The 26,718-nt window shown below is 39.2% G+C and overlaps 1 protein-coding gene across 2 annotated transcripts in view; it reads left to right on the plus strand.

Moving 5' to 3' along the window:
- The window catches only part of cps1 (carbamoyl-phosphate synthase 1, mitochondrial), a 51,202-nt gene that overhangs the window by 9,518 nt on the left and 14,966 nt on the right, over positions 1-26,718 (plus strand). For both annotated transcript variants that reach the window (XM_069698536.1, XM_069698537.1), the window contains exons 15-30: positions 216-373; positions 594-722; positions 1,869-2,013; positions 2,609-2,819; positions 4,344-4,542; positions 4,641-4,817; positions 6,338-6,456; positions 11,514-11,655; positions 12,264-12,329; positions 12,591-12,654; positions 13,328-13,509; positions 16,216-16,410; positions 18,645-18,712; positions 21,337-21,412; positions 23,137-23,214; positions 26,154-26,261. In XM_069698536.1, the coding sequence (XP_069554637.1) occupies positions 216-373; positions 594-722; positions 1,869-2,013; positions 2,609-2,819; positions 4,344-4,542; positions 4,641-4,817; positions 6,338-6,456; positions 11,514-11,655; positions 12,264-12,329; positions 12,591-12,654; positions 13,328-13,509; positions 16,216-16,410; positions 18,645-18,712; positions 21,337-21,412; positions 23,137-23,214; positions 26,154-26,261 (2,117 nt within the window). The remainder of the gene's footprint in view (positions 1-215; positions 374-593; positions 723-1,868; positions 2,014-2,608; positions 2,820-4,343; positions 4,543-4,640; positions 4,818-6,337; positions 6,457-11,513; positions 11,656-12,263; positions 12,330-12,590; positions 12,655-13,327; positions 13,510-16,215; positions 16,411-18,644; positions 18,713-21,336; positions 21,413-23,136; positions 23,215-26,153; positions 26,262-26,718) is intronic.

Here is a 26,718-nt window from a genome sequence, read left to right on the forward strand (position 1 = left end):
TTATCATTCAGAAACCGGCATGGAAGTTTAGGTATCAGTATCAAAAGTCTTTTGAGTGATACCCAGCCCTACTTTTATCTTACAGTAAAGGCACTGACTCACTGCAACATGTAAAATGTTCTGTGAATGTATGTTTTTCAGCTCATGCATAATAACAATTCTTTTTAAATGGTCTCTATGTTTAATTATACATCTGTATGTAAATTTGTGTTTAGGAGTAGAATTATTCCAGCGAGGCATTTTGGAGGAGTATGGGGTGAAAGTCCTTGGAACCCCGGTGGAGTCCATCATGGCCACGGAGGACAGGCAGCTTTTTGCTGACAAACTGATGCAGATCAATGAGAAAATCGCACCCAGTTTCGCTGTGGAGTCTGTAAGGATCCGAGTCCAGTCACATTGAACATAACGTTTATATATACTCCATCCATAGTGCTGGTAACACATGCTCAGTCATTTCTCAACATATGAATAAATACAAAATATAAATTCATTCACACGCACGCACATTTGTTATATTTTTCAGAAGTTTGGTTTAAAGCATGTATTTGCAGTCCCTGTTTTGGGGAAATATAATGTTGATATTTATACTTCAGGTGGCTGATGCCTTGAAAGCAGCAGAGCAGATTGGGTACCCGGTGATGTTGCGGTCGGCCTACGCCCTGGGAGGTCTGGGCTCCGGTATGTGTGCTAACAAAGAGAAGCTGGAGGAAACCGCTCAGAAGGTCAGAATAAATGGTGTATGGTAGAGGTTGAAGGCACCTAAAGTACAATTCTTAAAGTTATTCTCAGGATTCTTTTTTCTAATCATTTGATCAATCACGCCATCATCAATCAAAGTAATAAAATATTTCAACCAACCTTACACTTTACTCATGTTTACAGCATTAACCTGCACACAAATGAAACCTTTGGTCCTATGCCAAGGAATAGTTTGCTGTTGCTACGCAACGTTCCTTTTGGCTTGTCTCCTTTCAAACATAATGTTTGACAGCTCAATTGCTTCTAATCTGTTATCACAGGCTCCAAAATGAACTTCAAGTGCCGGACTGTTTTAGATTGGGCCATACTTTTTATAGCATGCATTATGTGTCGCTGTTTTTTTCAGTTTTTTTCTTTTTGTATCATTTGGACATTTCAATGGAAAAGGTTTCTTTGCTGGTTTTGATCAGTAGATGTTCACATGGTTTGTATCAAGGACATGGCAGAGTTCACTAAATCTTCCAAAATATAAAATTAAAAACCCGAGGTGAGCATTCCTTTCACCCCATCTATACTAGTTTATTATCAAACAGATTTTATGTTTTTTTTTTTTCTGTCTATGGCATATATACCACAAAAGACAGCCCTTGTAACAGGTCACTAGATTCTGTGTAATTCAACAAATCCTATTTTTTTTGTTGTCAAGAGCGACAACGGAAAAAAAATAGGATTTGTTGTGTATGTGTTGTGTACTTTGTTTAATTTCTGACCATTTTCTACATTGTAGTTAAAAGGATATTTAGGGACGTTGCAAACAGTATTATATAAGTATTTTCATGTTATTTATGTCTTGGTTGTTTGTGTTTGAACAGGCTGCACACACACTGCAAAGATGTTTCTTTATCCTTTATGAACTGATAAAGTATTGGCAGTAGTGGGAATTACATTCTTTATAATTCAATATGACATATGCACATGCTAAACACTGTGCATTGGCAGTATTTATGCCAAGCTCATGTTTGAAATTCCACTCCAGATTTTAAGCTTTCAAATGGTAAAAGTTATTGTATTTAATTATATTGTATGGTTGATGTTTAGTGTCGATCCACTGCATACAGGTTAATGAAAACACACAGCGTCCGAGTTATTATTCTCTGCGTGTATTGTAGGCTCTGGCCATGAGCAGTCAGATCCTGGTGGAGATGTCTTTGCTGGGCTGGAAGGAGGTAGAATATGAAGTTGTGAGAGACGTGGCTGATAACTGTGTCACCGTCTGCAACATGGAAAACTTCGATCCCCTGGGCATTCACACAGGTACCAAACACGCACACTGAGATATACTAATGTGACCTTCAGCCTCTGTTTTGTTGCAATGTTTACTGTAATATTGTTCTGCAATATTTGATTCAGTTCTGTTTGATTTTGTATTCTGTTGACCTCAAAAAAGAATCACATATTCACTTTCTTTCTCTGGGTGTGCTGCTTGAGGGTGAGCAGGTTTTCTTTTAACTTTTGTCAGGGTGAGCAGGTTGTTTATGTTGACCAAACATGACAAGATTATATAAATGTGCTGGATGGCTGATGTTTTTGTTGTAATTCTTCATCTTGTTTTTGTAGATAAAGAAAAGCACTGAGATTTAATACTTTGTTTTTAGTTCTCTGTCAACATTGAAAGTCTTTTGAGTGCTCCTTACAATTTCCAACGGATAAACAGACGTGTGTTTTTTTACCTGATATACAAAACTATCTGGCCACCAAGCTCTTCACGTTTAAAAATAGATGAAAACTTTCCAGATCATATTTTACATGTTGTAAAATGTTGTCATGCAGTAATTATACAAAACTGGCTTTCGGAGACAATATTCCATTACGCCTCTCCTGGTCTTAACCCCTTTCTCTTCATCTACAGGTGACTCCATAGTGGTGGCACCAAGCCAGACATTGTCCAACGAAGAGTACCACATGCTACGCGAGACGGCTATCAAGGTGGTACGTCACCTCGGGATTGTGGGCGAATGCAACATCCAGTACGCCCTGCACCCATCGTCGCTCGAGTACTGCATCATCGAGGTCAATGCTCGGCTCTCAAGAAGCTCAGCTCTGGCATCCAAAGCTACTGGGTGAGAGAATATGAAAAAGAGAGGCCACTCATTGCCTCAAATTACACGATGGACTTGTAGAAAATACATCGTGCAGACAGCATGCCCACTGCGTAAAGTGTAATGTAGACACACAGCATAGGACTGTTGGGCTATTATTGAACCTGTTACAGAACACTTGTTCAGCTTATTTAAGGCACACGAGCTTCTGCAAAATTAAATAGATGAAGAATTTGCGGCCTGGAATAAAAATTTGCTCGACTTGGCTGGAACTTAAAAGCTAACACTTAGTTCAAGAGTTTAAATCTTAACTGCACACATTAGCTGATCTTTTCTGTTCACATTTGTCTAATTCTTCATTATATATTCAGTTTAAAGTTAATTCTGTTTAAAATCAATGATTACATTTTCACTTTACTGTACAGGTCTTAAGAATATCCACTTCAGACAAACAGTTAAATCCTAACCGGCTGTAGGCTTGAAAGTTGTAAGAATGTTTGTAGGAATTCTTTATAGAGAAAATGATTATTTATCATTAAATCCTAAAGTGAAGTAACACATTTTAGAGAATGTAAAAAAAAAACCTACCAAATCATTATCATTAGTATTATTTGAATTATAAGGATTGACATTTCAAGCAAAAATACTGCTACTACTTTTCGATATTCACTGTAAACGATTCCACTATTATTTAAAGATCCCAACCTGCTGAGCTACAAATGAACACGCGTACAGAGAGAGAAACACTGTCCATAAACTCAAGGCTCAGCAAAGTCCATCCAACTTCAGAAACCCTCACCTTTGACAAAGCTGATGACAAGCATGTATTCAGCAGTCATCTTTGAGTTGACAGCCGCTGTTTTCTCAGCACGTCTACCATCAAACTCACTTTATCTGGTGACAAAGCTCGTTGTTGATTGTTGATCAGTGAATGGACTGTCTGTGCTGTGATTAGGTCTCAAACGACTGTCCTTCGCTGTTGTAGACTTCTCAAATGCTCGCTTCACCTGGCAGAGTGCAGCAGCTCATATTTTGTTGATTTTACTGAGGAACTTCCACACAGAACATTTGACCAATGGATGTTTTTGTTTCTCCTTTTTCTGTTTTATAGCTATTGGCAACCAGCTTTCGGGTACATTTAACATTTCTGCCTTGCGCTGGATAAACCAGGAAATAAGACAAAATGTTTTTTGATGACTATTTGAAAACTCAGAAATTACGAGCTATCCCCAGTTAATACATTGTTTTCTTGCAGTTGATTTCTGAAACAAACCCAGCTCGGGTCATATTATAACGAAATATCAAAATATATATATAAAAATACTATTTGGGCAACAGATTTTTTTTTTTTTAACAATTTCACAATACAAAGATAATCTTGGACCTTTCAAGTTGGACTGAATACAGGAGTACATACAGTCTGTGTTACAACATTACAGAATTTACGAGGATCACTGCTGTTTAAGGATGATAGAAAGTGTTTATCCTGTACAGAAACCTACTCTTGTCCACAGTTGGTTATTTTCCCTGCCTCTTGTCTCACAGGTATCCCTTGGCTTTTGTAGCTGCGAAACTAGCTCTGGGAATCCCTCTGCCAGACATCAAGAATGCCGTATCACAGAAGACCACAGCCTGCTTTGAGCCCAGTTTGGACTACATTGTCACCAAGATCCCCCGCTGGGACCTGGACCGCTTTCAGGGCATGTCCAGTGAAATAGGCAGTTCCATGAAGAGCGTCGGAGAGGTGGGGAGGCTCCCTGGATAAACATCCACCCAGTCTCACATTCGGTACATCGACAGACCCACATTCTACTGTCACACATTTCCCTTCTTTGGATTCAGGTGATGGCAGTGGGCCGTACATTTGAGGAGAGTGTGCAGAAAGCTTTGAGGATGTGTCATCCATCAGTGGATGGCTTTGTGCCCCGGCTGCCACTCAAGAAAGCCTGGGCCGACACCCAGGACCTGCAACAGGAGCTGGCTGTGCCCTCCAGCACTCGCATCTTCTCCCTCGCTAAGGTACACTAATCCTTCATAATGTAAATAATGAATGACACTGACAACAGTTTTCCCATTAAAAACACATTTTGCTATTGAAAAATCGTCCAAGACCTTCCCGCAGGCTGAGCTGTGATTGCTTAATTATGTGGAAGCGCTTGTCGTTGACAAGTTAAACAGATGCACAGTAGCAAGAACACAAACTGTGTTTGATTGTCAGTTACACAATGTGGCCTTTTCAAATATGTTCAAATGTGAGGGGGGATGAATCTATATCGCATCATGTGAAATATTTGATCTAATTTTGTTCTCTCCTTGTACGGTGCTGTAAGACTGTATTTTTTCTAATAGAATGAAGTAATGGTGATGCAGTCCTTTTATAATCGCAACAAGACACGGGGTCAAGCTCTACTATTCAAAAACAGAGATCTTGTGTGAAGTGTTGCAAGGTGAAAAACATCTACAGGTCCAGCCCTTCAACAATCTTTATTATCACCAGCTGAGAGAGGAGCAGAATGAGGTCATGTCGGTGTCAAAGCCTCCAACTGTGTGAGCTTTGTGTCCTGACGGTGGAGATCTATTTTCTTAAGTATGGAGTGAGATCAGCGATGATGACAGCATCAAGGATTAATGAGCCACATATTATCTGCAGGCTATCAAACAGCTATAATGCTTCAAGGTGGTCAGCGCAGCCACTGTCACTCCAAGTTAGCACACCAACTCTCTGACAACTAGCACTTTAATCTCTCGGGTCCAGACCATTTAAACAAATATATTTCACTGTAGTGGAGAGTAAATCCTAACAAATAAAACAGCGACGACTTTAAGACAGACCGACCTTCATAATTAGACATTCAAGATGTGAGCAAAGATACACGACAACAGAGTAAAATGAATTAGGTATTAATGTCACGGGTGTTTTTGCTCTCGGGTTTTACAGCCGCAGTCCGTCAACATTCAAAAATATAATAACATAAGCATATTTCTTGGTTACATATTGCATTTGTTTGCAGCATATTGAACTGTTTCAATACTAACTGCAGTACTAAAACTTTCCCCGAAAGCCACAGTAATCACCTGCAGCTGGATTGGCAGTTTTACTGCAAGCACTAGATTGACTAAAATTCTTCCCACTACTCAGACTTCTCTGTTCAGACATGTAATATGAAAATAATACAAAGTATGTACAAGCTGTTGTCAGGACAGAAACTCTTGTCATGTTACAGGTTGATGATGACAAGCTGGTTTTGACACAGATTTGTTTTCATAAAATGTCAAAGTAATATATTGTTCCTGCAATAGATTTAAAATGAACTAATCCTTGAAGAAGGAATGAATAAAAACCAGAGTATTTTTGTTGGCTGTTTCTGTCCAGTGACGGCTGATTGGATGACTTCTAACATCATTTTAATCATGATCAGCTGATCACAGAGTCAGTTTGTGAAACCTTTTGATTGTCTGCTTTGAGAAAGCTTAAACAAAGAGCAGGAGTGACGAAGGTGATGACGATACAGCGTCTGTTTGGTGTCTTTACCTTTCAGGCCCTCCATTGCGGGATGAGTGTCGATCAGATCCATCGGTTGACGGCCATAGACAAGTGGTTTCTCCACAAACTCCACAGGATCACGCAGCTGGAGCAGGACATCACAAACTACAAGAGGTAACACGGAAACGCACAAACCTGCCTCGGTCAAACAAAGTGACTTTAACATATGATTATTATTTCTGTAATATGCTGGTCCATTTATGTACTGGATATAGAGTGGGGTTTCAGGGTAATCTATGTGTTTGGACAGCACCTACCTTACCTGAGTGGGTAAATAGTGTTGTGAGTCTACTGGAAAGTAAAAAGTTACGTTCCCTCTGTTTGATTTTATTTGATGGTTGAAAATATGGAACTATATTTATAGCGCTACTTGACTGGGACTATCTCCTCCAAAATATAGTGCATTCACCCATCCATTGAGTTGCAGTCTTTTGTAGCATGGCATGTTGATCCTTAAATCATGAGCTACACTCATTATTTTATGGAATATACTGTCACTCCTGACCTATTTCCCGAGCTGGCTCCGTCATCTCTGCCATATCTCTTAGTTGTCTATCCTGTTATTTTTTTTGCCCCAGATTTTGTTGGTTTGCAAATGAGTATTGCCACTTTGCTACAGGCTTTCAGAAAAAAAAGTTGCATCATGCTTTTGTAACATAAAAAGACAAAAACAGTTCAGTTGGGTGTGATGGGTCACAGAAGGATCTTGACAACTAATACAGAAGACAACGACTGACTTTTTGAGTATTTGTATGACGTGCAAATTATGCTCACTGTTTTCACGAAATCTTAGAAAACTACACCTGGTTTTCATAAATAGAGACATAAACAGATTTGTGGAATTTTTTTTTTAATTTTTTTTTTACTGCTGTAGCTTGTTTTTAGTTTTCATAGTTGGAAGTTTTATTCTGGTCTGTGGAGGAGGTGTGTGTGTGTGTGTCCCCCAGCTCTTCACTTGCACAACTCTTTACTCTTGTATGCATTCCAACTTGCATATTTCTTCAAGTGCTCCACACACACCCTGCCCAACACCCTGTTTGTGTATTGAAAATGTGTCTATCCCACTGACACATTAAAAAGCTTCCAGTGATGGCTGTGGGGATTAAAAATGGGAAAACATATTAAAAGCCAGGATAAAACATTAGGGAAACTGACTTTGTTCTTTCCAGAAATTACTGAATATTCTTCACTCTGAAAATGTTGGTCCTCAAAAATTAGACATGCCCCAGTCTCTGCACGTCTCTGATTTTTTTCTCTCTCCGGGTTCACTTCTCACCTGCCTCTTTATCCTTCTCTTTCTTTCTTTCTTTCTCCCTCTCTCTCTCTGCCTCTCTCTCTCTCTCTGCCCTCCGGCTCTTACCTGGACAGCTCAAATCAAAGCCGCTGTGAATTATCATGGCTCAGCCACAGGTTACCTGCTGCTTTCTTCTGGCTCTGCTGTTTAATAATTAATGGCCGGGCGTCAGGTGGGCGCTCACCGCAACACACTGACACGGTGGGTTGTTGGAGTCTCCGCTGCCTCTGTAGCAGGGGACATTGGGATGGGCACACAACATTAGGCTGCTGCCAGACTGCTGGAGTGTGGAGCTGAGTACAGGTGGGCTTCAGGCTCTACTGGTCCGCAGACTCTTTGTGTGCATAAGAGCGATGCTGTAGTTAAGGCTGAAGGATAATTATGACTAAAATGAGAGAATAAAAAAAGAGAGAGGACATTTTGTTCTTTATTTGTACAAGAGTCACGTTAAGGGTCTGGATAATTGTTTTCTTCAGAGTTGTCCTAACTTTTTACTTTGGCTGATGGAACATTGCTCTTTAGTCAAGGAGTAAGTCCGGCACTAACAACTATAATTTAATCCTGTGAAGGTAAATGTGGTAGAAGGAAGAAAAAAAAAGCCAATTTTTCTCACCGAGACGTGTGCGAGGCTCATTGTGTTGAGTTTAGGAAAAAAACAAGTTGTCATGTTGAAGAGGATTTATAGTTTTGAATTTCTATCAGTCTTCATATGGCATGTTTGTAGTGGTTGTAGTCTTGCGTTAAATTTCAGCTGGAGTGTAGCTAGAGAATGAACAACATGTGCACAGGCTCTGCAGCTACCGTGTAACCCCAAACGTATATCTGTAAATCTGGTTTAAACCTGCAGTGTGGAACTTTTGTCTGCCCCTTCTGCCAGTGAGAGTAAAAGCAACAACACTGTCAACATGTAAAAGGCTCCACTGTAGCCTGCAGAATATCTACTATTGTGGCTCTAAAAACCCAGCGAAATGATCATCGTTTGATCCATTTGGTCCGATGACATTTGAAAAGGGTTAGGGGTTAGTGAACAAGTTCATTATTTTATCCCCATTCAAATTAGCATAGAGATACACCGTATGTTCAGTATGCATTCATCCCATCCGAGCAAGAATGTCTTACCAGACACCAGATTTGATATTGATAGGCTTAATCAGCCTTGTCTGAAATGATTTGGCCTTAAACTTAACGGCTGTTTCTTTACATATAAAAGTCCAGCTTCAAGACTCCGGGCACCATCTTACGCCCAGCACAATTTGAATCCCTCTTCGACAATGTGATCACACAAAGGAGAGCCAACCTGACTATACACTTGCATGGGATCTTTACCCTTTGATTGACAGTAATTAAAGTTAAATGACTTACTCAGTTTGTAAGGGCAGGAATTAGTGTCATTACAATCATTTCAAGGTTTAAACTGAGTAAGGGAAAAATTAACAGTGATGAATGTGAAATTAAAGAAATTGATTTTGCAAGTGGATATTGTAAGAAAATGTGTCCGTCCCTTTTCCTCAGCGTCTATATAAACACACACAAACAGAAAAACACCACAAAAGTTTGATGTGTGTCATGTGCACAATTGCACACGACAACCAAACTTTCTGATCAAATCCCTTTATTTTAACTTACCACTTCTCCTCTCGTGTCTTGGCTTTGCTATTTCTCAGCAAAGCCATGTGTGCAGTGGGAGTTAAAACACACTTGACATTTCCAATATTGGTACGCTACGAGGTCATAAATAATTCAGATAAGGAGGAGGGAGACCAAGTTGTGGTTTACCAGAAAAAAATAATTCCTTCATATTGTCTCTACCTAGGGTTAAAGGAATACTAATATGCTCGTTGCTTTGTTTGTGGGAGTTAGATGATAAGATCGATATCAATTTCATCACTGTGCATTCATGTGTTCAGTTTAACTTGGCACTAAATGAGAAGGCAAAGGGAGACTTTGCCAAGCTCTGTCAAAGGAGCACTTGCAGCAGCTTTGTAGCCGTTATATTTGTTCATTGTAATATTGTGCTTTTAATAATACCTTATCATGCAGTGAAACTACTGTATGACCAGAAACTGCTGAGCCGAGTGACTGCACCTTCATCTGCTGTGTCCTTTTCTCCCAAGGAAGTTGCCAGTTTTTCGCTTTCATAGCTCCGAGCCAGATCCAGCTGATCTTGAAATGGATTTTTGGCTAACTTGCCAGGAAACATGATACAACATGTAAACGAGAGAATTTTAAAGGGAGAATTGTTTTATGGCAGAAGCTAGCTATTATGCAATTCGTCCCATCTTGTAATAAACAAAGTTAACATTGGTGGACAAATCTGAGAACTACCTGCCCGGTATTATAACTGATATCAATGCTTTGATCAAACTCCTGGTAAAAGTATGCCGCTGACAAAAAAGTTAAATGATTCAAGTTTTGTTTTCCACTGAAGAGATATGAAAAGGACTGCTCTGATGAAAACGGGTACAAGCTCATCTCATTCTTTAGGGAGAACTGGGCACCAAACTTCGATACTGTAATGGCACCGATTGAATTGTTTTGGTATTCTCTACCATCGAAAAATACTTTGTCATTCAGCACCACATTTCAATACCTCGGCTACATCAATATCAACATGTTTTTTTTTCCTTCACAAAAAAACTTTTGCAACGTTTACACAGGAGTAAATTTCATCAATATCGGTGAGTCACACCATTTACCATGAGTAGCCTATAATTTGTCCTCTGAGATAGGGACAGTTACTCTGTTTGAGCTTTGGTGGGCCTTATTTCACTCTTTTGTACGCAGCTGACATGCTAGCAGCTAATACCGTGCGAGGCGTTTAGAATAACATCAGTAAATTGTAGTTTCTAATGAACGCTTCTATGCGAGGCGTTTAGGGGACATCTGTTAATTGTAGACCAAAGACAACCTGGGTCACACTCTTCCACTATTCACAGCATAAAAACAAAAGATGTGTATAGTAATGTGTAATGTAATTTTCTCCTTTTAAAATATGTTTTATAAATTTGGTCATGAAAAAAGTATGGTTAAGGAACATTCTTTTAGTCAAAGAATCAGAATTAGTAGCCAGGATCAGCCAGACGTTTGCTCAGCCATCAAGAGGACTTATTCTAGTCTTCTCGATGCCTACCTTTTATTTCTGCCGCTGAGTTTCTGTTTAACCTCACAGCTCACATTATAGTTTTATTGATTAAAATGTGTTTTTACATGGCTGCACTTGCCAACCGGGCAACTTTGCACCTGGTTTGACAATTTGTTATTGATCGCTCCGGAGGTGGGCTGTTCCCTGCTGTCCACATCTCTGTGTAAGTGAGCCAGTCATGACCCACTCGCTGGACTCGCCCTCTTGGTTCAGTGGACTCAGAAACATACTCAACTATGAAGGAAGTCGAGGACAGAAAATAACATTCGAATAAACTCAATCTCCATGTCTACCTCAGTGGGCTTCTTTTTCCTAACTACCACAATCATGTCAGGCATGCACGTCTTTGAGAGATGACTGACAGACTCTGCTAACCTCTACTTTGCAGCTGACATAGTGTGTCACTAGAATTAACTCCACCAAGCTTGCACTTTTCTTTCGGCATAAAGGGAGGCTTTGATTGGATGTGAAATGGCAGGAGTGCTGCAAATGGAGGGAAACTTTTTTCTCAGTGATCCTAAAGCCTAACATAAAGATGCTTTAAAAAAAAAAAAAAATCCTTCAAAATATACAAAATTTAAACCAGAGCACAGATTGAACCCTACTGACTATCGAACTTAGCTAATAATTTAATTTGTTAAAAATACATTTAATCAGCTACAGACTGTGGACAAAGTGTGGCGTTATGAACGGTTTAGAGCTGTGTCTACCATTACTTTTGGTCTTTTCCTACAGTGGCACAATACCTTGGGAGCTGCTGCTGAAGGCCAAGCAGGACGGCTTCTCAGACCAGCAGGTTGGACAGATTCTGGGCTCCAGTGAGAAGGCAGTCAGAGAGCTCAGGCTCAATCACGCCATCAAACCCTGGGTCAAACAGGTGAGCATCACCGAGCTCCTCCTTCTACCACAGACCCTGCCTGATCAACACGCGCGCACACACACACACACACACTCCTTTGGCCATAAAAAAGAAATAAGCAGAGTATGTAAGGGGCACAAAGATCTTTCCATCTCGTACAGTATCGGCATGTTCTTCTTTTGTTCTCATTCACACGTTAAAATATGCAAACACCTTCACTATTCATATATTTTCCTTGATCAGTACTGACATTGCACCACAGTGGAGTAATATCTTGCACGAGTAATGATCCTGCATTTAGCCATTTGCAAAAGGAAAAGCACAACATGATTTACTGCAATGTGAAAGGAACCCATTATGTTAAATTGCACCTTTTCAGAGTAAAAACAAATTGGCAGTTGCCAAACTCCCGGTTCTGAGCTCAACTTAGGAATGACTGTGGTCTTTCAAAATGAAAGCTTAGAAGGTCTCCTCTTGGTCAAACTGGTTTCCACTTGGTTTAGCTATTTGAGAGAAATGTACAAGTTATGTTTGAACATTTTCTTAAACATTTCCCTTCCTATTACATTGTTGGAGTGTGAATGAGAACAGTGACCCACTGTAAACTCTATTTTCTCTTTGTTTAGATTGACACTTTGGCAGCAGAGTACCCAGCAATGACCAACTACCTTTATTGTACTTATCACGGCCAGGTATGCTAAGCTGCTTTGCTATCAGAGAAAAGAAAGAAGTATGCAATATATGTATTTCTAAATCTAATCAATGTATATACTGAATAGTACAACTAACATTTTGACTTAAAAAGAGTATTTAAAATAAAAAATACTAGTAATGTTAATGGTAAGATGGATCTTTTCTTTTCATTTTATTTATTTTCTTGCTTTAAAAAAAATAACTGACATCCACAAATTGCATCATTAAAAATGTTTTTATCGACTTATCCACTTCACCAGGAGCATGATCTGGATTTTAAAGACCAGGGAATTATGGTTCTTGGTTGTGGACCCTACCACATTGGTGAGTGTAAAAATAAAGTTTTGTTTAATTTTCTGGTTATATTTACTGAAACTTTTTTTTTTTTATGCCTCTGTAGGGGCAACACTTTTAGACGCAGGCATTATTGTTTTAGGTTGTACGCACAAGGTTGTGAACGCTCAGGAACGCTTTGAAGAATTAAGAAAGAAATATGAATTGAAATGATTTTAGTGGTTAAGCTTAGTGTGACTTAACATCTGTCCTATTATTTGTAATAATTGTTAAATATTGTTATAAACACCTCAAGTCTGAACAAACGTGGATGTAAACCGCAGCTTAACTGTGTAGCTTTGGCAACCAACTGCGAGGCGGTAATTTTAGTTTCTACATATTTCTATAATATTTACATGAATCTATATTTATCATGTCGGTTTCTATATAATGAAATATTAACAAATGAATAATACTATTTAATATACTATTTACCACGAACATTTGTGTTGTGTATTAAGTGTATACAATTTAAGTTTAAACTTGCTCCATACAAAAGTTAGTTTGTTATCGAAGGTAGTTTATTTCCCAGGAAGCAATAATGTTCACAGGAAATTCAGTTTCAACGCATACGATCTAAAATTAGTGTAACTGTTACGCTGAAATTGTGAACTCCTGTTTATGGCCAACAAGATCACATTTATCAACGGTTTGCTCCCAACAGGCAGCAGCGTTGAGTTTGACTGGTGTGCAGTGTCCAGCATCAGAGCCTTGAGGCAAATGGGCAAGAAGACGGTGGTGGTCAACCACAACCCTGAGACGGTTAGCACTGACTTTGACGAGTGTGACCGCCTGTATTTTGAAGAGCTGACACTGGAACGCATCCTGGACATCACCCAACATGAGGTTAGACCACGATCACTACCATACATATTGTATTTGTGAAGTAAATATCATTTGTTTTTTATTAGATCAAGGAAAAGACCAGGTATTAGTAGATAAGACACTTCTTATCACAATTATTATATATTCGGTTGATTGCAATTATTTGAGCTGAGCGTAATCATTTTGTATAATCATTGGGATTGTTTTGATTCATTTGTATAAATACAGCTGACAGAAATGATTACCATCACTGTTTCTACGTAGTTTTCCACCATTTAACATTTTACTGGCCTTTTAATGGCATCATCTTGTTGCATCCCCTTCTTCCGTTATGGCTTATTGGAACACGAGTGGAGAATTGTGCCATCAACTGTTCACTGTGAATAGCTTAACTTCTAATATTTAACCAAAAGCTTTGGAGCTTGGTAGCAACGTTTTCTTCTTTTCCTTATGTTGTTGAATGGCAGCTGGAAAACCGCTTTTAGTTGTGGTGATAAAGCCAGGGGGAATAAAGAAGGATGACAGTCGCATGGACACATACATTTTTCATATTTTAATGACAATTGGAATATTCTATAATCATGACCCATATCCCTAATAACATGGTGGAGGCGACTTGTCTCTTTTGCAGCAAACGGGTTGCAGTCAAAGGAGAAACATAAATAAATTGCTAATTTACCATCAGCAATTGATCATTAATTAAAACTTCCCAATTGTAACAGCTTAAGACATGACGACTTCCAGGGTTGTACCACCAATATGATCAATGATTAATGTTCAGCACCCTCATACAGCGAGCTAGATCAATGGGCCTATCACAGCATGCTGTGGGAGAGGTCAACAATCTATTACAGGGTTATATCAATGATCATAACTATATTAATGTGTATTGAGTGGAATCTGATTGGAATATCGCATTACCATCAGTTTCGGGTTTCCCATCAGCAGAGCAGTATGGATCGATTACACAATACTTACACCGTATATTAAAGAAATCACATTTGACGGCTATATCAAAGAAAGACAGCACTAGTGGGCCTTAAACAATGTTTGCACAATATTACTGGCAGTTAGAATTATTGGTCTACGTCTGCATACAAGCACACACATAATGGCATCATAATTTCCCAAAGCAAAGCTTTCTGATATGTTTTGACATGACTGCACTGCTCAAAATATATTCTTTACCAAAAAAAAAGAAAGGAAAAAAAAAAGATCAAAATTGAACATGAGCAGCATGACTGTGACTTATTACCATGGGCTTCCCACAGAGCACATGTCCAGAGTGCTGGAAACAAAAAGCGTTCCCTGCTCAGAGTGGCATGGGTGAGACATAACAAACAATAGCTATAACCACTCTGTCTATTCATATTTACCTGTAAAAACAGAAGCTGGTGAAGCGTGCGGCTTTTTCTGCCTTTTAATGCTTCAGAATGATGCTGGCCTTAAAAGCAGCGATACAAAACTTCTGTCTCTAGAAACTAATGCAACTTTTAATGGGTTGTTAATTGGGACATTTATTATGCAATACTCCATGCTCATTTATGATCCAAGAGCTTTTGTACTTACAGGTGTGTAAATGTTTTATGGTTTCTCGAGGTTTCCTGACCTCTCTGTAACACTCGTAGTTCTTGTGGTACTGCATGCAAACTATTTTTGAGGGGTGAGTATATTCTTAGGTGGTCATTTTACATCATAGTGACTGTTTTAGGTCATTATATAAATTATTTGAGCAAGGTTAGTCGTATTTACAGAAAAAGGGGAAAAGCTTGTTGTACTTTATCAAAAACATTTATTTGTCAGTTAGAATTCAAAGTTCAGATGTATAAAATCTTGGAGTGTGTATCCTGTATAATTATATCACAGACAATTGTCTCGTTATTTATGATACCAGATTATTTCTTTATGATTGTACAACTGTATTTAAAATTGGATTTTACATAAACAATCCTACTCGAATAATATATTGTGCACATAATAGAGTAGAGAAGGAGGAAACTGTGTTGTGTTCTGACCCTGATGATGTTCAAGGGCACCATTTTCCCTGATATTTTCTTTGTCTATGTTTGTCGGTGCTTGTGTATTTATGTTGCGCTGTGTGTTTGCGTACTAATGTCCACTGACTTTCCCTTGCCGAGGAATTGTAAACCAGTTAAAGTTGCGGTGGGATCCGGGTGTGATTAAGTGTTTGTTTGTTCAGGGAGATCGCATTACCATCAATCCCTCTCCCAGCTACAGTGCCCTCTTGCTTTGTATATGTGTGTGTGATAAATACGGCATTAGAGCGTGGAGATGAACCCTGGACAGGAGCAGGAGAGCCGACCCATGAATAATGAAGAGATACAACCTGGCATTGCCATGGAAACAGCATTCCCCTTGGATCAGCTTGACAGAGAAAGAGGTTGCATGCTGTTATTAAAAGGAGCACACACACACTTGTTCACACAGGTGCACGCATGCAAACACATGCACACCATCCTTGTTATCCGTGATAACTAAACCCATGGCATGACAGAGATCAGCTGTTTGTGTTTGTCTCGTATTTTCACTGTGACCAGCGGTCAGAAGGTTGGAAGTGGCTGCAGGTTTCAGACTGTAAGTCTGGGCTGTAGCAGGGTGGCTCTCCTTCTCCCGTCTCTTCCCTCCTTGTCTTTTCTTGTTCTAGTGTTGTACCTGCTCTTTTGTTTTCTTCTTTTTCTCAACTCACCTCTCTCCTCTCTTCTCCAGGGTTGCTCTGGCAGCATCGTATCAGTGGGAGGTCAGATTCCCAACAACGTGGCTGTCCCATTGCACCTGAACGGGGTGAAGATTCTGGGGACGAGTCCTCTGCAGATTGACCGAGCAGAGGAGCGCTCCGTCTTCTCCAGTATCCTCGATGACCTCGGGGTGGCCCAGGCCCCATGGAGGGCCCTAAACTCCCTGGTGAGAGAAAACAATGAATAATTGATATGTTAACATTATGCAGTAGTGCAATATTTTGTAAAATGTATTCTGACAATTTGCTAAGAAAATCTTTTCAATGGCTCGTGAAGATGTATGGGCACCATCCCAAACACAGAGGATAAGCTTTTGTGGTCATGGTATTACTTTTGTGAGAATCTAAAATTATACTCCCATCAGGTCAGGAAACAAAGTTCAGTTACTTTGATTGCTCATGTGATTTTGCATCCTGACTTTTGACCACAAACACTAGTTTTGACAAGAGAAAAAGAAATTTGGACAAATTGTTAAAACAAGACAAGTTTAAAACCTAGTATATGACTGTACTGTGTATGAAAAGCTACAGGGCTTTTAATTTACCCCCCCAAAAAATTGCATTTCTTCACATCTTCGCTTATTATTTTAGAATTGTTTTCCTCTTAGAGCTACTACTCCCCACTATGTGTAGTATTTGTCTTGTGTTTGGTCTCGGCTCCATCTGAATGAAGCCTCTCTGCGGAACATGTGGAGCTCTGAAATATGTCTGTAGTCTGTGCTAAAAAAAAACATCTCCATTACCTCTGCTCATGCATTCACTTACCACTGAGGAGCGATTATCCACTGCACACACGGATAATGTTCTGAGTCTCTCCAGAGTCGACCTGCATGTTCTATTTCCATGCCAATTTTGAAGAAACTGTTTGTTTTTAACGGGCCGGGTAACTCCAGCAGAGCCGTGGGGAGACTCTTCTTGCTTCTTGCATCTCTGTGAAGGTGTTTTTGTGTTTGTAAATGGAATTTTAACTGGCGAGTGAACTGTGGGTAATGATAGAGAGAAAAAGGCTAGACCTGCAGAGATGGGAAAAAAAAAAGGGAGAAGGAGCGATGATAATGGTGATGGTGAGGTTTTTACCTTCACTGTTATGTCCTCTTTCTTCCTCATGTAAACTGAATTCAGGTAAGAAAAAGAAAAAAGAAAATCAAAAGGAAGATTCATTTAAAGCCCCACTTTTTTTTTTTTTTTAATGTATGGAGCATGTATATTATCCCTTTTACTCCTTTGATTTGTTCTGTTCCTGGCAGATATTGATGTAGACCCTTTATTCACAAGGCCATATAAAATGTATGAAGTTGAATTGAGAGGTATAAGAAAAGGAGCTTGCTTTATGTAAGGTTTGTTACTTTGAGATCAAGTGCACACACCCTTGTTTTGATATTAAATATTTTTTCTCTGAGCTTAGGTTTAACACTGGAGATATGTTACTGAACAACAAAACTGGTTTTAAGAATTGCTCTGTTGTCAAACTTTAGACTTCAATCTCTTATTGTTTGTCTGTTAGAATGCAGTTACTTCAAAATGACTCTCACCTCAGTGACTAGAAGTCCTGGATTAATCCACATGTCAAAACTTTCAGTAAGACAGAACATCTAACTGTTGATATTACATGCATTTTGATGTTTTGGCAAAAAACCTTTGAACTGTCAGGTCTACATTCATTCTCCGAACTATTCATTACTGTACAAGTGCTTTGTTATTTGGTATTTATTTCTTGCCATTTTGAGTTGATGGGTTCAAACAAAACTAAAAGTTTGGTAACTTTTAAGTAGGGCTGGGCAACATATCAATATGGTGATATGGGACTACATGTAATCTTAGATTTTATGTATTGTTATTTGGTACAAGTGTTTCCTGGTTAAAAGGCTGTATCACAGTAAAGTGGTGTAATTTTCTCAACTGGCCAGACTGTTCCAGCTATTTGCCCCTACCTACTTTGTGATTGTCAGTATTCATGGTTATTTGTAAAAAAAAATTGTATTGTGTATATATTTTGAGAAAGCACTGACCGCCGATCACTATCCTTACAATATTGATTGCAATATCAACATAGAGGTATTTGATAAAAAATGCGGTGATATTTGATTTTGTTTCTAGCACTCAGCCCTATTTTTCAACATTTGGCTTAAATTGACCTTAATTTCAACCACTTTGTACTACTTGCATATGTAATCCTGATTACTACAATACGTTAATAAACCTGTGTGTAAAATCTGATGCCAGAGGAAGACTAAATAGTTGACAGAATTTTTTTATTTTTTTAAAGTTGAATGCAGTGTCGCATGAACCTAATAAAAGTGTATTCTTCGGGGGTTTCAAGTTGTGTCCGATTATTCTGGATAATTGTTGCCCTTATTTTAATAACATGACGTATCTGCTGTGCTCTTTTCTTCCTTCACAGGATGATGCCTTTGCCTTTGCCGACCAGGTGGGTTATCCCTGCCTGCTGAGGCCCTCATATGTCCTCAGGTAAGTTGTTTGACATCATACCAACACTTGTATGTAATTCTTATCATATTAGAGAATGAAAATATTGTTCTTATATCAGCAGTCTATTAACCATAAATGTACCAGTTCAGTCACTAGAACACCTTAATAGTTTAATTAAGAATTGAACATATTTAGTGTAATTTGTTTTAGCAGTATAAACTGCCAGGTCAAAAAAAATCTAATCAGAATGAGTCGTCTTCTGTCATATTTCTAACCAGTGAAGTATTTGAACAAATACAGGGGAGACAGCAGTGCAGTCCTGGCTGGCTAAGGCATGGAGGAATTTTTTTGGGAATTTCTGAATAGCTAATTCACAGACTAATTGCTAACTAAATACAATACTTTTTTTTTTATTTTTATGATGATTAATGAACACTAATGCTCCTTCAATCGTGCAGTGACACTGTTGTCCAGCAGATGTCATAATGACACCCTGGTTTCAGCAGGGCTTTTGGTGTCACTGAAAACTTGTGTATAATGGAGCTTTGGACATTTAAGCTGTGATGCTGTTTTTAAAGGAAACTGTGGCAAACCCTAAAGTTTGAGCACTAGGTAACATTTTAAACACCAATTATCAACATAATTTCATTTAGTGGAGGCATATGAACAAGAATCGAGGTTCACTTCCACTTGATGTTGAAGTAATTATAATCATACAATTATTAAGCTCTAAAATGACAGGCAAAAGCGTTCAGAAAGATTTCAAACTAGTTTCTCCATTATATTCAGGGGACTTCTTTATGAGTAAAACGGCTTCAACATAGCAACAAAACATAAATATGCTATGTTTTGTCACTTCACCATTTAAAAGTTCTGCAAAAGCTGTTGTGCAAATGCAAAGTAGCTGTGTATCCGTGTGCCGGCATATGTGAGTGGGTGAGCAGTGTTCACAATCTGAACCGGGGCAATAAAGCAAAGCAGGAAAATAACCACACTCATTTTCATTAAAAATCCATCGAGTGAATTTACTGCAGTCCTATGAAGGTGCATTTAGGGAGAGTCCAAATCCACTTTTGCTAGTTTAACGGCAGATTATCCGAGCGCAAATTCAGACACATGGTTCAAAGGCATTGTACTTAGTCTCTTAATTATCATGGGTGTGTTTTGGACATAACATTAAATAAACCAATCAGAGAGTCATCTTCTATTCCCTTTAAGAGTCAAGTGTGCCTGCACCTTGGCAGATTGCTGCTATGATTGAAAGATTTGCTAAACAGTTGGAAGGAACGCGTCTCTGCAGAGGAAACAGATCTGCTTGAGTGCAGATTGATGCACACAATAATAATCTTTAAGATGGTTATCTTTTTATTTTGAATATTTTGCATGTTTGTGCGCTGCCGCGTGTCCTTGTGTGTGTAACAAGAAGAGTGTATCCATCTCTATAACACACCCTAAAAATAACAGTTAAATGCATTTGCGATCTGCTGCCTCAAGATAGCGACGCACCAACAATGAGCCGAACCACAGCTCAGGATGATGACTACTGCGCTGGCCTCAGACCTGCTGCAAGATTTGTCCTGGAGGTTGAAATCAAATCAGGATGCGGAATTAAACAGATCTTTGAAGCCATTGCACCTCTAATTACTATTTGTATTGACAGATAAAGACATGACTTAATGAAAACCCTGGCATGAAATCTGTACTCTTGCCTTATTTTACTAAAAATAATTTTGGTTACGAGTTGAAGCAGGTGGCATATCCTCTGCAATCTCAAAATGCTAATGTGAACATCAACTAAATGATTGACTTAAATGACCATGAATATATTTTGCCACAAAAAAATCCTTTATCGTGTATTTCCAATCCAGTGCTTGGGATAATTTTACTTCAGTTCTTTTAAATGTCACCGTCTTTGCAGTGTTCACAAAAGGAACAAGTGATCAGTCGGCTTCAAGACCGCAGCGTCCCTCCCACGCTTTACTCAAGTGACTGCAGAAGTTGTCCACTAGCATTGTTTCTTTTACTGTTCATTACAAATGTACACTAAATTGTTTTACAGAAATTCCTCTAAATAACTGGATTAATTCATAAAATTCAGAGAACAGTGACACGGAAAGTAGATATCGTCTGGGTCAAAGATGTGCTTTCATTCAAATGTATGAAAAATCTTCAATCGCTGGTACTGAAATCGAGGGTCGGTATCCCTCCGGGGTTCGGACATATGTCTGCCTCTGAGCTACAGACAGCTAAGAAATAAAGCTGTGACCCGAGCCTGTGGCCTTTCTCTGTCCTGTTTCTCTCAGCTCCTCATTTTCAAGCAGCAGGATAGCCCAGCGAGCAGTCTCAAATCAAAAACAACAACCACAAAAAGACGAGCCTAAATCCGTTGTTTTTTTAATGATGAAGTTCTGAACTCGTTTTCAAGAGCCCGGAGTGCTTTTCGACCTAAATAGCTGTTCTTCTCTCCCTCTCCCTCTCTCATGATCCTCATTTTGACTGTTTCCAGATCTTGTTCCCAGTGGTAATAGTGATGCAATGGAGAGATAATGAGGGTTTTGAACAATAATTTGAAGCTCGTATGTTCTCCTGTTTGCTTGCTTCTCTTCCTCTCCTGTGCGTCCTTTTGTTTTCTCTCCCTCTCCCTCCTGCTTGTATCTCACCAGTGGTTCTGCAATGAACGTTGTGTACGGAGAGGAGGAGATGAAACGCTTCTTGGAGGAGGCTACACAGGTGTCTCAGGTGAGATCAGTCTTAACTCTCTCACGTGCAGACATGTAGACGCAGTCAAAGACGCCTTCCCGATGTCTCACCTTCACTTTTTTTTTTTTTTTTTTTTTTTTTGACTGTCTTAAATTTAATTTAATTTTCCTGTTGGGACATATGAGATCTCTCTCCCTCCAGTCCCACACACTAACACACTCTCAGACTACTTTCTGGCAGTGTTCTCCCTCTACTTTCAGTTGTCTAATACAACCAGCTTTGTTGGCTGGTATTCTGATCCTGTCTCTGCTTCTCTAAACACCGAGGTAGCTTGGGGGACATTTAGCCCGTCCGCAGGCCTTGACCTGGGACTGCAAGCATTCAGAGACATGCTCATATCAAAGCACCAAAGCAAACCTGTTCATGTTGGTTTAACAGGCTTTAACAAATGGATGATTACATACCCTTGTTTCACAAATGCAGGTTTGTAGGTATATGAACTGGTGGCATTTTTTTTTAGGTTTTAGGACTTGTAGCAATCTCAATACAGAGCTTTAATAAAGTGGATATTCTGTTTAGTTGGAGTGGGTCCAGGGATCAAACTTGGTTGCATTAGCCATATGTTTAAGGGGGGGTATTTCATTCAGTTTCTTGGATCTGAGCAGAAAATACTTTTTTAATACACGTGAACCCCCTGAAAATGAAGCTGAAAGTTTAATTTGAGGCAGCTATAATTCATATTTTTATACTAACAATATATCAGATGATAATATCAAAATAATGCAACACTATGAAAAACGTAGTAATGAATGCTTGTAGTAATGAAACTACAGAGAATGGTCACCCAAATCTGCAGCTCCCATTGGCTTTAAAGGTCCCATATTGTTTCATCTTAGATATCCTTTTTTTGGGGGGGGGGGGGGGGGGGGGGCGGGGTGTTTCAAAGAAGGTTATGGCGCTATAAATACAGTGAATATGTCCGCCATCAGTACGGCCCACTGTCCGAATAAAATCACATCTATGATGAACCTGGGTGTGCGTCACTCAGAAAAGAAGAGAAGGTCATTGATATTAATGCAACTTAAAGAAAGCAGCTTAAGAGAGTAGACTTAAAAATATCCTGAGATGATTTTTTTTTTTTTAGTACTTCAACCAACAGAAATATATTGTTGTGTACATCAAGACTGCAAACAAAACACCAGAAAAGTATACAATATGGGACCTTTAATGAGCTGTCATTGAATTCAGCAAATTGTTTAGATCTCTGGCCAGCAACTTTACTGTTTGGGTTCACTATCATTGCTTTAATAGTGTCATTTTCAACCGCAGCCGGCAGCTGTTTTCAGAAAAAGAAAAAAAAAAAGCTCTACCAACTCTTGGGTGAAATCTTTTACTCTTCAGCTGCCAAATACTCCACTGTGTTCACCATCTAGCTGAGCGAGTCCTGTTCAATGGATTATACCAAAACCAGAGTCCTAACCAGAGCTAAAAGACAGTTAATGTTACATTAAATAAATAGCCAGAAACGACTCTAAAAGAATGATGTTATTTTGTATGCTTCATAACTGCTGAATGTGTAAATAGACAACTGTTTTGTAACAAGTTCATGTAAACCTGTGTGCTCACGGATGGAGTGAGCACCACAAAGATATCACTGAAAACTGACCGACTGCCTATACACAGACAAGGCAACAACCTTGTTCAGATTAGGTCAATTTACTTGATCTATATATTGATAGAATACCCTTTCTGTTGTCCTCCAGGAGCACCCAGTGGTCATCACCAAGTTCATACGTGGTGCCCGGGAGGTGGAGGTGGATGCTGTGGCCAAGGATGGCAAGGTGACAACACACCACTCTGTCCAGTTACTGAGGCTTTCATCTGACTCCATAACATTATGTTGTCCTTCTACGTATGTGAATATGTCCATGCGCCAGATGCATTATTAGTATATTTCGCCTGCACTAATTACACCAAGCAAAAAAAGTTAAACATTAAACAGCTTTGTTAGTTCCCAGTGGGGAAACTCATTTACCACCATATCAACTCGTACAGAAAGCAAACAATACAGACATCATCAGTCCAGAACAAATAATGAAATAACACCATAAAAAAGCTATTTGAGATTTAAATAATAACCGAAAGCTGCTGTGGATCCAGATCACATCTCAAAGTGCTTAAAAAAATATATATATATATCTGACTGCTGCTGAAACAGAAGACCTTCTGAATGTTTCAGAAGAATACTGAAACCTCACTAGTGCATCACTGAATGAGTCTGTTCAAAACAGTGTAATGGATGTTTTTTTAAAATACAGACGCCGTTTGAGTTTGGCCCTCATTCTTACATTTCTACAGTGACCTCAAGTGAGTCTGGGCCAATCACTGAGCCAACCTTTCTGAATCATCTTATTACCGGCCAAGGAGGATATGTTTTTGCTTGGTTTGTCTGGGAAGGTAGGAAGTCTATGGCATACATCTTAAAAGCCAATAAATGGTAGTAAAGTTCAATAGAGATGAAATATTGGCAATGGGTGATGTACTGGCCATCAGGAATACAGGTAATAAATTCCAGCAGGTCACCGCATCACAATTTATTTTTTTTACCGACCCTCTTTGTGTGTCCTCGTTGGGGGTGTACACCAGAGCGTGTTGTGCGTGCTTCAGTCCCAGCGGCTAAGTTCAAGGCTAAATTTCTTTCCCAGTACGTACGCGAGGCAGTTTTATAAATGTAAACCCACATTCACAGGTACCAGTAATCCTCTATGATACACATGTACTTGCTCAAACTTGTATACAGCAAGCAGTTGTTATAGAGCACTCTGGGACAGGTTTCATGTGGGAGAACAAAAACCGCAACAACAGCTGACGTGAACGTATTTTGACATCGTTCTGAGAGTTTTGGAAATATATTCAGACAGATATAGTGGTTGCAGGCACATATTTGCATATTATAGAGTGGACTATTGGCCCTTCTAGTTAATCCTGTTTTTATCATCCACAGTGATACTGCCTGCCCAGCAGAGCACAGCATAAAAGACAAGACTAGCAAAGATTCCCTGATAAAAGCATGAAGAAGCTTCTTTCCGAAATCAAAGGATCTAACTTTCTTTAAGAAGAATCGTTTTTACAGAGACTTTGTGAATACAACCTCAGTGTTCTTTCTCCAGTTTAATTTACTGCCCAGGTTAGACACAAAGATATTTGTAAGACTGGACAATTTATATCTGCTGCCCCTTAATTATAACTGGGAAGACTTCCTTCTTGCTTCTCATTTCAATTATAAAAACAAAAATAGTGTGGGGTCGTAACAGGATGCATCTTCAACATAATGTAACGTCATTCTGATCTATGTAACAGCCTGGAAAACATTTTTCCTCTTCTATTTATATTGACACCCTGTTTGACCATATTTTGATTTACTACAGTATTATTATTATTAATGTCTGTGGCATCATTTAGTCCTCCATTTTTTAATTTTTTTTATTTAAATGAGGTAGGACAGATATTGATATATTATTTTTTGGATTAGATTAATTTAGGGAATATTGAAATCATTATTGTTACAAAAAATGTATTATATATCTGAGCCACAACAGATTTGTCCTTTTTTCTTTAAATTGCTTTTATTGTCTTTGTATTTTCCTGCTGTGCTTTATGTTGCACTGTTATGTGTGATGTGTAAACATATTACCAACATTCTATTAATACTAAAAACTAGTTCTTTAAATTATCTCCGTGATCACAAACAAGTTCCCATATGATGAAAGATGGGATATGTGTTTTTCTGCAGGTTGCTGAAAGACATTCCAGGGAAAATAAAATTGATGAGGAAATTTGGGATGCCACAAAGAAAGTAAATTGCGAAGTTTATCTTAACATGACCTCTGAGACTCGCATTGAAAATCCCTTAGCAGTAAACCAGTATAACTTTTGAATACCTCTGAGTGTATCTGCAGTGTGAGTGGCAGCAGGTGACTGAAGCACTTAGGTACCTGTCCTGTCGGTTTCTCTGTTGTTTAGACTGTGAGTGTCATTCCAAGGGTGTCAGTTCGAACGTGGCCTCCAGTTGTATGGTAGATTTTCTCACTTTCTCACTCACGCCTTCTCTGAATACAGCCCATCCCTTATCTTCAGTATCACATTAACAAGCTGCTCATTCATTGAATACCAAACAGGCCTCATTACTCGTGTGTGTGTGTGTGTGTGTGTGTGTGTGTGTGTGTGTGTGTGTGTGTGTGTGTGTGTGTGTGTGTGTGTGTGTGTGTGTGTGTGTGTGTGTGTGTGTGTGTGTGTGTGTGTGTGTGTGTGTGTGTGTGTGTGAGAAAAAGTCGGAGATAATACGTATTAATTACAGGCTCCATCTGAAGAGTGCTAATGATACAGCAGCTCATTTACAGAGACACACTCACGCTCTCGAATTGCACAGAGATACAGATCTTCTTTCCTCTGGTTAAAATATTGGAAGTTATTCTTTTGACCCTGCAAACATTGTTTCTAACTGGAGTCGCCAACAAATACAGGCTCACAGACAGAGTGGGGGCATTAATGAATTTCCTCTGAATGCACCGTGCGGCACTGATTGTTTTTGAACTGGTTCAAATGTTGACACTGCATTTTTCCCTTCTATTTTTCACATAAGTCCGAAACATTCTCTTGGCTAGCAGACCAGGGCTGTGAGAAGATGATTTAACTTGAGTAGGCATTTCTGTCGCTTATTAGAGCCGTGACCTGCTTGCAAATACTTTCTGTGTGTCATAATCGGCGTATGTCTGTCCAGGTTGTGGTCCATGCCATAACGGAGCATGTGGAGGATGCCGGAGTACACTCGGGGGACGCCACCCTAATGCTGCCAACCCAGACCATTAGCCAGGGGGCGCTGGAAAAGGTCAGTTAAACCACCTCAAACATTCACTTAATAAAAAAAAAAAGTATAATTTTTCACCCGGTAGGGTAAAAATAGATGTCCACGTTGGACACCACTGAGTGGCAGTGGCTTTACACCGGCCAGGAGATTAAAGGGACGTGACTGATGAGGGATCAAATTCAACTTTTCTATAGCAGGCAGAGTAGACGCATTTACTTGGCAGAGTGTCTTTATAAACTAATTTAACCTTGGTGGTTTTCCAATAGTTCAATTTTGTACTGATATTTTACACCTTTTTTTCCCCCCAAAAGGGGGACAGGGATGTGTTGCAAGCCAAAGTTCCTTGATGTGCCTGATAGATGGCCAGAAAACAAGTATCCACCATTTCATATTAGCACTCTGCATGTATTATTTTTCAGTATCAATAAGAAAGAAACCCCAGCTCACTGGAAGCCCTGTGAAATACTGTTCAGACGTA

This window comes from Brachyistius frenatus, unplaced genomic scaffold (assembly GCF_029030835.1).
Source record: "Brachyistius frenatus isolate BFR_SWC_R1_liver_20210118 unplaced genomic scaffold, ASM2903083v1 Contig_27, whole genome shotgun sequence".
Classification (NCBI taxonomy): domain Eukaryota; kingdom Metazoa; phylum Chordata; class Actinopteri; family Embiotocidae; genus Brachyistius; species Brachyistius frenatus.